This window comes from Lepisosteus oculatus, chromosome 25 (assembly GCF_040954835.1).
Source record: "Lepisosteus oculatus isolate fLepOcu1 chromosome 25, fLepOcu1.hap2, whole genome shotgun sequence".
Taxonomy (NCBI): Eukaryota; Metazoa; Chordata; class Actinopteri; order Semionotiformes; family Lepisosteidae; genus Lepisosteus; species Lepisosteus oculatus.
In genome coordinates this window covers 2244404-2256982 of record NC_090720.1, presented here as the reverse complement: position 1 = coordinate 2256982, position 12579 = coordinate 2244404, and the positions used below count along the sequence as shown (strand labels likewise).

At 40.6% G+C, this 12579-nt stretch overlaps 2 protein-coding genes across 2 annotated transcripts; both read right to left on the bottom strand.

The window, feature by feature from the left end:
• Positions 1-3244: 3244 nt before the first annotated feature.
• Positions 3245-4982, bottom strand: LOC102693856 (somatostatin-2-like). Its single transcript, XM_006642087.3, has 2 exons — positions 4095-4982; positions 3245-3544 (listed from the first exon to the last, which is right to left on the bottom strand). The coding sequence occupies exons 1-2, from the start codon at positions 4197-4199 to the stop codon at positions 3338-3340; spliced, it is 312 nt and encodes a 103-aa protein (XP_006642150.2). The 5' UTR covers positions 4200-4982; the 3' UTR covers positions 3245-3337.
• A 95-nt stretch (positions 4983-5077) lies between these two features.
• Positions 5078-12358, bottom strand: cenps (centromere protein S). Its single transcript, XM_006642088.3, has 5 exons — positions 12199-12358; positions 11958-12081; positions 8749-8782; positions 7788-7854; positions 5078-6188 (listed from the first exon to the last, which is right to left on the bottom strand). Exons 1-5 carry the CDS (start codon positions 12238-12240, stop codon positions 6033-6035), a joined length of 423 nt encoding a protein of 140 aa, XP_006642151.1. The 5' UTR covers positions 12241-12358; the 3' UTR covers positions 5078-6032.
• Between the last annotated feature and the right edge of the window lie 221 nt (positions 12359-12579).

Genomic DNA, 12579 nt, shown 5'->3' with positions numbered 1-12579 from the left:
ACTACTCTGACCCTTCGCGATGTGATTGTCTTTTTTCCTACTTTCAACAACCATTGCCTCCTCTAAGCAACTGTCTGAGGACTTTTGACAAAAAGAATTCACTCTTACAGAGTAGGAGAAAACTGAAAAGATCTTCCATCTTGCAATTTTAAATGTCGCAAACATTAAAAAGGGGAACTAAAGGGAACATTTGAAGTAAAGGTCTGAAAGAGTACTTGTCCACAGTGCCGAGTTTCTGACCCAAAAATTAGCTGCATTGGAGAGTAGTCAGAAGGAAACTTTTCCTAAGACCTCATCTCTAAACATGGTGTCAAAACAAAACCTTCATAGGCCGGAAACATTTTTGAACATGGTGCTGTGAACTGATGAAAGAAAAATTTAACTTATTGCCCAAACCACATAAGATGTATTTGGAGAAAAATGGGTTTGAAGAAAATAATACCTTGTCAACCATTAAGCATGTTGATTTGGGGTTGTGGAGTAGCTAGTGGTACAGGAAATATTGTGTGTGTGGAAGGAAGAATGGATTTGCCTATGAACAAATCCTTGGAACTAATGTCCCAGAGTGAGTGAAGAAATTGAAGCGGAAGTGGTTCAGCCAGACAAATCACACCTCAACTAGAACCACAGCTTTGTAAATTTACAAGAACGAAAGATTAAGACTTTGGAATGGGCCTTCACAGTCCCCAAAATTATAAATCTCTGGATATTTTCAGATTTGATCTCTGCCAATACTGACTGACAGTGCTCAAACCTTTGCACATGCCATATACAGGGTTTCATTAATTTAAATATCTGCAAAACTAATTGTGCATGAGGGTTTGCAGAAAGATGCCCTGTTTAAGATTGAAGCTACAGACGTGCCAGCTTCTTTTCACTTAGAAATTCACTGCAACATGCAGTTTGACTAAGGGCACCTACAGTACACTGTTGCACACAGCTGTACTTTTTGAATACATATAATTGTTTACCAGTAAAGTGTTGTCCTCTAGATATTGTTAAAACTCGGTAACAATACATATCATTCCATGCTTGTGATGAAGGCTAAAAACAAAAAGTGACCCTGAAGAAGGAATTCATGTATAATAACCAAAAGCTCAGTGTTTTCATTATCAGTTCTCAGTTACATCATTTGTGGTAGGGAAACCAAAGCTTTGAAGATCTTTTAAGAAAACTGACATGCTGTTTTATAATTTTAATGCTTTATGACTCAATATGTTCTTATTCAAAAACACCCATTATGAAAAGAAACCAAAATTAAAATAATTCCAACAGCAGTTAAACTAAGATGTTTTTTGCTCCATAAAGCCTACTGTTTAAAAGTAGTAGTAAGCGCATGTAATGGAAAAATGTGCACCTTTTAAAATATGCATCAGGGTATTGCACAATTATTTCAGGGACCTAATTTAATTAGACTCAGCTGAAGAGAATTAACTTGGTTCCAAATTAACTTGTAGGCCAAAGTACAGTTATCTGCTGTGACTGGAAACCGAGATATGAGTAACAATTTATTATACTTAAATTCCTCCTCAAAAATAGCAGTGTGGGTTTAGTGCGCATTGGACCTTATGAAGTTTGCCCCACTGGCAGTAAATGGAATTTCCCTGGCAGATTGGGTGGAGCCATGTGATTTAGTGACTAGTCAGTTCCCTGACAGATTGAGGCTCAACAAGAAATAAGAACGTGCTTCTCCACCCCTTACGCATTGTGGCTGCAGTCAGTGTATCTGCCAGAGAAAGGTCTTTCCATTTCCAGTATGAGTCCAATGCATAACCAAGAAATTGTATGTTCATTTTCTAGCAAATACAGAGCATGTTCTCCTGTATGAATATCCCTATATAACAACGTTTTTAAATCAAAACATGAGAAATTGGCAACAAAAGATGATCTTATGTGTGAAGCTCGGTGAAATAAATGCCACAGAAAACATTCAACACTTAAGAGGGTTCTTGTCCATTTGGCACATGAGTTACTGTAAAACTCGGAATAAAGGGATGAGCACATGAGCGCTGTTATGTGCATGGGTTCATCCTTTGTCTTCAACCTGCGTAAAGGTATCAACACTTCCGCAGTGATCCGCATTAAGCAAGGGACAGGTTTCATATGGCTGTCTAATCATTACCGGACTATGAAAGTATATAATTAGCAGGGTAAAAAAGAAAAAAAAAACAGGATGCTGCAGCTAATGGAAAGAACAAGCATTTAAGCAAATTACAGCTTTATTTAATATCTGTAATTATCGGCATTAGTCATTTCCCCTGGATAATTTTCCAATACTAAACCTTCCATTTTTTCCTAATAAGGACCTTGTTTCATTGGGTATTTCAAATGTGCAATTAAGATTAATTTCTACAGATTTTGATCAATATTTTTATGGATATAAATCTTTTTTTCTCGTGTCAACTATGTACCTTACTGGTGAAAAGAAGAAACATAAAGCTAAATCAAAAGTGACTCTAGTTAGATACAGCAATTTTTTAAATACCAGTATATCTGCTTCTCCAAGTCTAACACACTTCAATGTAAACTCTGCATTATTTCACATTTACTGAAATTAAGCTGGTACAAGTCTCATCATTCTCCGATTACACTCATAGATATTTCATAAAAGATCTTACAGACTTATTTTAAGTTATAGAAATTAATATTAAAAAAATAATTAAGAAAAGGCAATGTACCTAAAGTAAACTGAGGTAGTTCTAGTAGGGAGCTGCGTCAGCATGCGTAGGCTGCAAAGGAACAAGTAAAGGTTTATTTCATGCTGAAAAGAGAAGAAAAACAAAGTTTTGGCCAAAACGTGTTTCTTTTGTTCACTTTCAACATGGAATAAACCTTTACTTGTTCCTTTAAGGTAAACCAAGGATGTGTCATAAAACTCGAAACACAAGCATTTTCAGATGACCATATACCTGTTTTTTCTCCAATGGAAACACTACAAAGACCAAATGACCTTCAGCTCACTTTCACTTTTGAAAGTGATAATGCAAAAGATTTTGTTTTACTTAGCTTTTTCAACACCCACTCTGTTAAAACGTCGTTTCAAGTGGTATTGGGAAAGATATTCTAGTTGGGACACATAAAAGAAAATCTGTTCTACATAATCTTTTAAAAACAGTAAGAATGTTCAAGCTCAAGCCCACTGTATGTTGAGCAATGATTTGTTTTATCAAGCAGATATTTGGTAAATCTCAGTTTCCTTTGAAATGGCATGAAACTGGCACAAATAGACTACAAACACAACCACAGGTCCCATCTTTGCATTTTATTGGTAAGTCTTGCATGCCACAGAACGCCAACTGGAAAAGCATTTCTACGTCAGACAGCTTCAGCGCTCCCCCTAGCACGAGGAGAAAGTCTTCCAGAAGAAGTTTTTGCAGGGGGTCCTCTCTCGGGGCACGGACGGGCCAAAGACGGATCTCTCTCCCATCAGCGAGGACTTCAGCTGCTCCGAATCCACGGCGGACTGCTCCTTCCTCAGCAGGTTAGAAACCAACAGCCCCGACAAAACTTTCAGCAGCACGTCTTTCCTTTCTTTAGCCAAACCCTGCAACAGGAAGATACCGTGCGAGTTCCCCTCCAGCTTGTGAACGTCCTTCATTTCATGCCGAGCCAAAATGAACAGAGTAGTTACCTGAGCTGGAAGAGCTAAAGCACAGCTCTGGTGCTGAACAGATCTCAGGGCAGTATTTAAAGCCAGTGCAATAAAATCTGCTTATCTGAAGCCGGGAATGTATGCTTCAGCTCCAAAGTCACTCTATCACAGCAAGAATTCCCTGTTCAACCTCGGAGGAAGCAGAATTCTAACACTGTCCTTAGCTGCGGTGAATATATTTCCCATACTGTTACAGAGCATGTCTATGAGACACTATTATCATAAAAAAAAGAGTGCAAATATAAGTCCTCAAGCAGGAGTTAATATGAACATGGTCTTGAGGGAGAGGGTCACACAAGATCTAGCAAATGTAAATATTAGTATTCCAGCACTACAACACACAGTGGTTTCAATTCTAAGTCCAAACAGATTTGTTTTTCTGCATACTAAAGTGCATACTCAGAAACTGCTTTACGGGAGGACTCTGTTCATTTTCACTCACCCCATTGCTCTGCAGCGCTTGCCTCTCTTCGCTAGGCACTTCAGCAGCACACTTGAGGCTCCACACGAGGAGAGCCAGAGGCACCAGGCTCGACAGCAGGTGCATGACGGCTCTGGATGCGGCTGCAGCTTCCAACGCCTTTGAGCTCCAGCACAGTTTTACCACTCTTATACCTCACCATGCATGAGGCTCTGACGCACTCCGGAGAAGACTTAATTAACCAAATTAAGCATTTTACCATTAACCACTTAATGCTAGAGCTGGATATTTTTAAACATGCAATTAAAATATGATGCACTGCATTTCTAACGCACTACACAGCAAAAACATCACCTGTCTCATCCGCACGTTAAGAGTTGCGTTTTAGCCTGTCATTGAGGTAGCAGAATTTAAACATCTACAACATGAAAGGATGTACTAATCTAAGACAAATTAGACTGAGGTCTTTTTTGACTGCACTGGTTGCATTTAATAAACATTAATGAACACTGAACTCATTAACTCTGGCAAAAAGCAACAACGGGAACTCAAATCTGAAGAGGAATGCGGGAAAATTATTTCTTTCTACTGAAATAACTGATAAACTAGAAGAGAATGGGACTGTACATGTAATGCCCAGGGAAAGCACCCAAAGAGCCACTTTTCTGCTAGGCAAAGCATGAACATGTCATATTTCTTCACTGGCAAAAGCCCCATTTAAAGCATTAGCCTCAGAACAGGCAGTCCACACACAGGGAAACTAAAGACAGAGTATTGATCGTTAACTAGAAGTTTACTCATGAAGGAACATTCTGACACTGCAGGTCTGCAGAATGAAGGACCTACACGCTACACGCATTAGCAGAGGGTTGTAGGTTCAAATCCAGAGAGGGACACTGCTGCCAGGTCTCTGGGTAAGAGGCTTTACCCAAGCTGCCCCAGCAAACCTAACTCTATAAGCAGGTATAGGCAGGCACACGTTGCAGAAAAAAACACAGAATGCATTTTCCTGCCTGAAATAGCTTTTAATTGCATGCATGTGTTTTTTTTTCTTTTAGTCATTAAACTGTTTGCATGAAAAGAACTCCAGAGCAAAAGTAACATTTATTTACAAAAAGAAAAATCATTAACAACAACAAAAAACTACCACCATCATGCTAATTGCATTCAGTAGACTTTCGTCCCCACAGCCGATCACTTTGAGCTGGTAATATAACTACCAGTTTGTTATTAAGGAGCTAGCATTTTTTTTTAAAATGGCATAATTGCTGTATTTTCATACTTGAGTGCAATTAGTTCTTCTGTGTCACTGTTAGGACTTTTCAGGTCAGACCTGGGGAAAAGTATGCAATCTTAAAAATCCCCCAAAACAAAAAGGCCCTTTGAAATGAAAGGACAGAAATATGAAGCAACTGTTGATCTTTTACTGTGGGAAATATACCACAAATTAGTAATATAACACTAAGCACAGGCTTTGTGGCTTGTGTATCTACACAAATTTAAATCACACATACGATACACCAGGGCTTTGTTCTCCTAGTGTTTGTGACCTCAGTCTCCTGCTGCTTTTCACTTTACTTGAGTCACTCCTTAATTAATCCACGAGTTGAACTATGCTTAATTAATGAACATTTGCCAGAATGTTACTAAAATACAGAATGTAATAGTTTAATCTAGAAATCTGTCAAGATCTGAAAACAATACACCAGCTAATTCATCAAATTATTAGTTCAATAAATACTAGAATTAATGAGTAATGGGATGAAAAGCAGTAGACACCCAGGTCACCAGGACCAGGGCAGGAAGCCCTGCTGTACGTATTTATTTTATTCATAGTATTCATTGCGAACAGTGCCAAGGTAGGAGAGACCACCTCAGCTTGAGAATCGATACTTCAGAACAGTTGAGCATGTTTGCTAAACGCTGGCTTGTACAGCACCCGCGGGGCTGGAGACCTTCCTATCCCATGTTGGAGTCCTCGCTTCCAGCCACCACGTCCTCCGCCGGAGCAGCGCTGCCCTTCTTGCCCTTTCCAGCGCTCTTCTTCCTCTTGTCCTTCTGCTGCTGCTGGTTGCTGGACATCAGCTCCTCGCTCCTCCTCGTGATGTACTTGTGCTGCAAAGGCAAGACGGCGCTCATCGCCCGGGCCGTGGAAAACCCCCCCGAGAACGGGCGGGGGAGCTTCGGATCGGCGGCGAGCCGTCGAAACCCATATGCCCCCCCCCTCCAACCCCCCCTGCCCCCTGCCCCCCAACCGCAGAGCGACAACACGTCAAAGGCTTCCGCTGGCTCTCGATTGATGGCCTAATCGCAGTGACGCGCGAGAAAGCAGGCACTTAGCCGAAGACAGGGCGTGATAATGAGAGCTTCTAATTGAGGTTCATTCTCTCTCCCTGCTCGGTGTTGCAGGCAGCTGCATAGCCTCTAAGTATGGAGAATGAGCCTTTGTGCTCATCACTGCACCTGTATAAGGAATATCCCACGTGCTGGTGTGCGCTCTGACGTTTTCTAATCACCATATAACACCAAAGAAAATCAGTGCTTTCGGACTGGGACAAGTATTTCAGAAGACCATGTGAAAGTCCTGAAAGAGGAAATGCAAGTGGGGCACACCTACATTCAGTCCCTTTGAAGCCAGCCTACAGTAACCAAGAAAAATTAAATATGACTCAATATCCTAAAAATATGGCCTTGAGAAAATTCTGAGTCTGGCTTGAAGAAATGCAGGCCACTTTTGTTCAAAGAGTTTCCAATGATCAGGCATTTTCCTTGGGGAGGATAAGAGTGTGTGGTGTGATGACACATTCAATGCGTTTCTACGCTGGGCACCATTTTGTGTTTGATATGATCTCACCTGATTTTGTAAGACTCAGCCTTAACAGCTTTGGCTCATCACAGCACAGTGGGATTGTGGGCCCGCAGATGTGCCTCTCTTGAACACAGCACCATATAGAAGATTTAAAAGCTGCTCACTTGTGTCATTCTCCCATTACATCTCCAGTGATTCAATGTTTCAACTAAAGCAGGCTAATGCCCTCCCCCCCATGCCAGCGCTCTCACAATTGTGTGCCTTTGCTTCCTAATCACAGGTGGGCGAGTGAACCACAGGCCTCAGCCTCTGCTCTAAGCGAGAGCTGTTGCTGGTTGGTATGCTCAAAGTTTAATACAATGATCAGTCACAAAGAAAACGCTACTCACACAGAACTGCCACACGTGGCTGTGGATTCGGGAGCAGAACGCAACGATTGCAAGGCAATAGGGGATGGGCGATTGACCCTCCTGTGCCACAGCCTGCAGAGCAAGACAGCGAGCATGCAGCTCTGCCCAGCACAATTCAACAGCTTCAGCAGCTTCAGCCCATTAAGATCAGCCAGAGAGAAAAAGGATCTTATTAAAAACCGACTCGTCGGCTTCAGCCCTCCGCTGGAATTTATCTACAGCGGGCAGCACAGTGAACTGACACCAGACATGGGGGTTTCAAAACAAGAAGGAAAAAGTGGCACAAAAACCACAAACAATTAAAAAAATAAGAAAAAACAGCATCTCTATGTTATGGTGAAACCTCTGCCAAGTGTAGTTTTCTCTTTTTTCCCCCCCAACAAAAAATGTTTTCATTCAGCGAAACTTTGCTCTTTCGACCAGCAGCAGTGAAGTGAGAAAAGGAAAAACTAACCTCGGTTTACTGAAGATAATATTTAAAGAAGATAATCTCACCAGGGCTGTGCTTCGTCGTGCTAGAAGTTTGACATCTTCTGCATTCACCGTGGTTCTCTTCGCATGCCTGAGATGAAACACAAACATTCAGAAAGCATTTGATAAATTCAGAGACTGTACTCGGCTCAGCATGGCACGAGTGTTGGTCTTCTTCACTCTATTATTCTGATACCCATCCAGCATTCATGGCAATAAAGACAACGCTATGTGAGGAAAAGGGACCGCAGCAAGTGGAATAATGACAACAGTGAAGGAGAACAGACTTTTTTTCTGAACAATATTAAAATATATATTAAAATATACAATGATGATAACTGTGATCATCAGTCCACACAAAGGAAGGAGTGTGGACAAATGGATGATGATGATGATGAAGATGATAGCGTTTATACAGTACTTTTACGTATTGGAGGAAACCCATTTAGTTAACCACTGAAGTGTAGCACCTATTTGGGTAACACACAGCACCTGTGCTGAACCAGCTGCCCCATGATACAGCACATCAAGATGGAGACAACTAGAAGAAAACTACCTTGGTGTCCACAAACACCACTCACAGGAGGAACCTGGGTTTCCCTGTACTGCTCCCACCCTAGTACTGACCAAGCCCAAACTCACTTAGCTCCTGAGATCTCATGAGATCAGGTTGGTGGCAAAGCCTACAAGTTCAAATCCCAGCTGCTGCAACCTTGAATAATATACTCCTCCAGCAAGCTCTGCTAAATACATGGCTTCCACAAACATATGGAAAACAAACTAACTGCTGTATTTCACTTTGGATCGACGTGACAATCAAATTAATTGTTAGAGTAGAAGTTAAAGTAGAAGTAGCAGGAATCCCCTGCAGTGCACTTCAGAAGGGGTCACTGTGTTCCTCACAAATGTTCTTTTTGCACAATGGGGATTCCTAAACCCATATTATAAGACAAGAGAGAGACTCAGCAAAAAAAGTAAACTTTACCTTGCAAATGCCTCAAGATCCTTTGCAAAAGTATCTGAAATTAAAATGAAATGAAGATTTTAGTCAATCTTACACTTATATACCCTGCTTTTTTGACACCCACCCCTTCCCCACAAAAAAACTGGACTGTACATAATGTAGTGTACTGCACTACATGACTGCACACTGTCCAATAATGTCAAACACAGCACAGCAGTCAGGTACTGAATTCAATCCAGATATCATGATTAAGTGAAACCAATTGAAAACCTCTCAAAAATACACTTAACCCATCACACACACTCTGATTCTAACACAATGAATGAACCAGCGATGTGTAATATCACCGGAATAAAACTGTCCATGATGCATTTAAAAGTAAGAACAGGAGGCACTTCTTTATGTAAAGGTTTGTGTGAGTTTGGAACAAGCTGGTTGTTGAAGCCCAGAAACAGCTGGATGAAATCCTTGATACTAACTACCAATACTGCTACTTACTACTATCTGGGGCAAATTTCTCTCAGTTGAAACCTGTTAGGTTGCAAAGTTTGTGTAGATTCCAGATGTATTAACTACTGAATATTTGTGGTTTATTCAGATTTTAGATACCTTACATTTAACTTTGTATCTAAAGTACAATTCCCTACGACTATCCATAGTGCGTGCATTACTATTTTTGCATTTCACACAGTTTTGAAGACAAAAAGAGTATTTTTACTTTTACAACTCTTTGCCCTCTTTTGTAACAAGACCACAATTTTATCTCTGTTAAACCATAATATAAGCTGTGCATCCCCCAAAACCACAGTGGAACTCAAAACAGCAGACGATAACATTCTTAAAATATGATTGTTTTGCATTTCACAAACCTGATGTAATTACTGCAAAGACAAAAGAACAATAGTGAGATCTTAAGATATTGTAGCTTCACGACTTCTTTATATGCTTATCTTCAAAGAGAAAAAAAAATACTACATCCTGCCTTAGGAAAAAATGGGCGAAACCAACACCAGCAACACTGTTTTCTAGTTAAAGTACATGAAAAGTAACACCTTTTATCACCCTCTTCTCTGTAAGTTTCTCATAACTCAGGACGGAAAAAGGATATGCTCACTATCTGTATGTTTTTAAAGTGTAATTGTATTGGGCTTAATGTGTCAAATGAGACCCTGTTATCTTTTTAAAAGAATTTACCTTTGAACTTTTGAGAGTTTAACAGTTAAATATCAAGGTGTGCGACTTCCTATTTGCTTAATAAGGTTAACTATTTTCCATTTTATTTTGCAAATAGAAAAGAAAGATGAAAAACAATACCTTTTTATTGCTCTTGTAGTTAAATAAAAAAAATAATAATTTTCAGACTAAGTGACAACACTGTCAAGGCTTAGTTTGATAAAGATTATAAAAAACAAGTGCTATCATCCAGGTGGATGCTGCACATTGGTGGTGGTGGAGGGGAGTCCCCATTACCTGTAAAGCGCTTTGAGTGGAGTGTCCAGAAAAGCGCTATATAAGTGTAAGCAATTATTATTATTATGCCAGATATGAAGGAGGCCAGAGAATAATTTAAAAATCTATAGACTTGGTTTGTTTTAAACAATAACACTTTTTTTCTTTCATCTAACAGGTAAGCTTTTCATTCTGTTCTAGCTCTTGTACTATAACACTCATGTATGATTAGAATAACTTAATCTCATTCTATTAAAATAGGATGTCACTCATTCTCCAATCAACTCCGCTGGTCGTCAAAGAGGTGCTACCAGAAGAATATACTGGCATTCGCATTACAGACTTAAGCACAAAACAAGTCATATACTTTGAAAATGTGCAGAGCTAAATGCTTAGTGAAGAGCTAAATGACAGTAAATACTGGGGTGGAGGCTGGATAACAGGAAGAGTAGCAGAGAGCTCCAGTTAGTGCAACATAATCTGAAGATGAGGCGTCAGAAAAGACTGTATTTCTGCTGGACTGGGAAGAAAAGAGACAGAGCGGTGAAACCAGCAGACACTAGCGGACACAGCCCACGTGGGTTTGATCTCATTTTGGAAGCAGGGAAAAAAGAAAGCAATCAAAACCAAGCTGCTGGTCTCTCAAGATCATGTCGTATGGCTGGGGTCTCAAACCCAGCTCCTAGACAAGGACACTGTGTTTTCTGGATTTAGTACCAGCCTGAATAGTCAATTAGATAATTAACTGTATTCTTAGATATGTTTCTTAGAACATAAAGGATTTTTCTTAAATGTGTTTTACAGTTGACTACTCAGAACACACATTTCTTTAAAAGCATCTCAGAGCTGGACTAGAAGTGTTACAATTTCAAAGTTAATGAAGTAATAAACATCAGCAGAATTCTTTGTATTCTGCGATGGGTATCATATTACCCAACTCTCATTGAATCTGAAAGTTTCTGTTAATGAGGTCAACTAAATGGAGGAAAGAGGAGCTTGAGAAAAGGAAAGCAAACCTTAATCCAGCTCCACTGCTCTTCCAACAACCAAAGAGTTCTGCATTAGCAGCAGTGAGTTCCTAGAAGCAGCTAAACGTAAAACCACCCATACCAAACCAACCGAAAGTGTCAGTGATCTCTTCCTCTTCATCCTACAATCCCACAGTCAAACCAATTACTCGATCAATAAATGAGTTCACAATAAAAGAGTAATGGTTCATGAGCAAGTCCAATCAGTCGATTATGTGCAAGAATAATCGGGTGATGTGTAATTATATGGGCTGAGTGTAATTGTGGGGGGTAAGTTTCCAGGGTTCTGGCGTGGATTCCTGTAGGAATGTTGTGAGGACATGTCTGTTACGTAATGTTATATTTACTTGTTTGTATGTTTTGGAAGTCTTTGCGTGCATAAAACATGGCTGCCTTGATGCATACAAACTTCTGAGAATTCGGGCTTAACGACGGTAAAGATAATACCGTTATCTCGCAGGCGATAATGACAGTACTTGTCTAAAGCAGAGATGTCCTGAGGAGATAAGATAAGATCACTTTATTAGCCCTATACAATTTATCGCATTAGGAATTTGTCTTTTCGCGTACCCCAGTTTGCTCTCCATGAGACACACAGATAGGGAGAGAAGCAGGGGATCAAAGCGCTGGGACAGCCCCTGGAGCAGCTGGGGTTAAGGGCCTTGCTCAGGGGCCCAACTGAATAGAAAGGGGAAGGGGATCCATATCGCTTGTGAAAGGAAGCGACGCCTGATAGCATGAGCCGACACTCACCACCCTGCCTGAATGTGGTCTCCGCAAGAGCAGCAATGCTCTGCCTGCTGAACTGCACGTCGCTCTGCTCTCCCACCTCTCTGCAGAGCAGCCCGACGGTGTAGTGGACGGCAGCTCTCAGCCTCTGCAAACAGCAAGGTCAGGAAAATCTGGCAAAAGTGCAAGCGCACAGGATCGGAGACACCACGGCCTTTTAGTCCTTTTTTGTCGTTTTGGCCTCGAACTCTTCCAATTTACTCACCTGGGTTTGCATGAAACGGCTTTGTTCGGCCTCATCGTTCATCGCACCAACTGTTTACTTTAGTGTAAAAGAATGAATAAATGTTTTAAACATGCCAATCTTTTCACTAATGCCTGTTGAATTTTCCCGCAATGTACGGAACCCGGAGAAGGCCAAAATGGTCGGCGTTTTCGCGAACCAGTCGCGAAAAGCGTATCATTACAGGGCTTGGGGCTCCTCCTATATTTCACACAGGTTAGAATAAGAAATCGATTTCAAGCAGCGTGTTTTGTATTAATATTAAATTTACGAAGACAAAGCATTAATGGGCATCTGATATGTAACGATTCCAGATTTTGAAGTTTTAGGAAATCATTCGGGTTTTTAATCAGGAGATGATGT

Excerpts from the sequence above, each read along its gene's own strand:
- LOC102693856 (XM_006642087.3), bottom strand. The coding sequence starts at position 4,199 with ATGCACCTGCTGTCGAGCCTGGTGCCTCTGGCTCTCCTCGTGTGGAGC. Across the intron at positions 3,545-4,094 it reads AAGCGCTGCAGAGCAATGGG|GGTTTGGCTAAAGAAAGGAA; the intron begins GTGAGTGAAAAT and ends TTCCTGTTGCAG.
- cenps (XM_006642088.3), bottom strand. The coding sequence starts at position 12,240 with ATGAACGATGAGGCCGAACAAAGCCGTTTCATGCAAACCCAG. Across the intron at positions 8,783-11,957 it reads GACCACATTCAGGCAGGGTG|ATACTTTTGCAAAGGATCTT; the intron begins GTGAGTGTCGGC and ends TTTTAATTTCAG. Across the intron at positions 7,855-8,748 it reads GATCTTGAGGCATTTGCAAG|GCATGCGAAGAGAACCACGG; the intron begins GTAAAGTTTACT and ends GTTTCATCTCAG.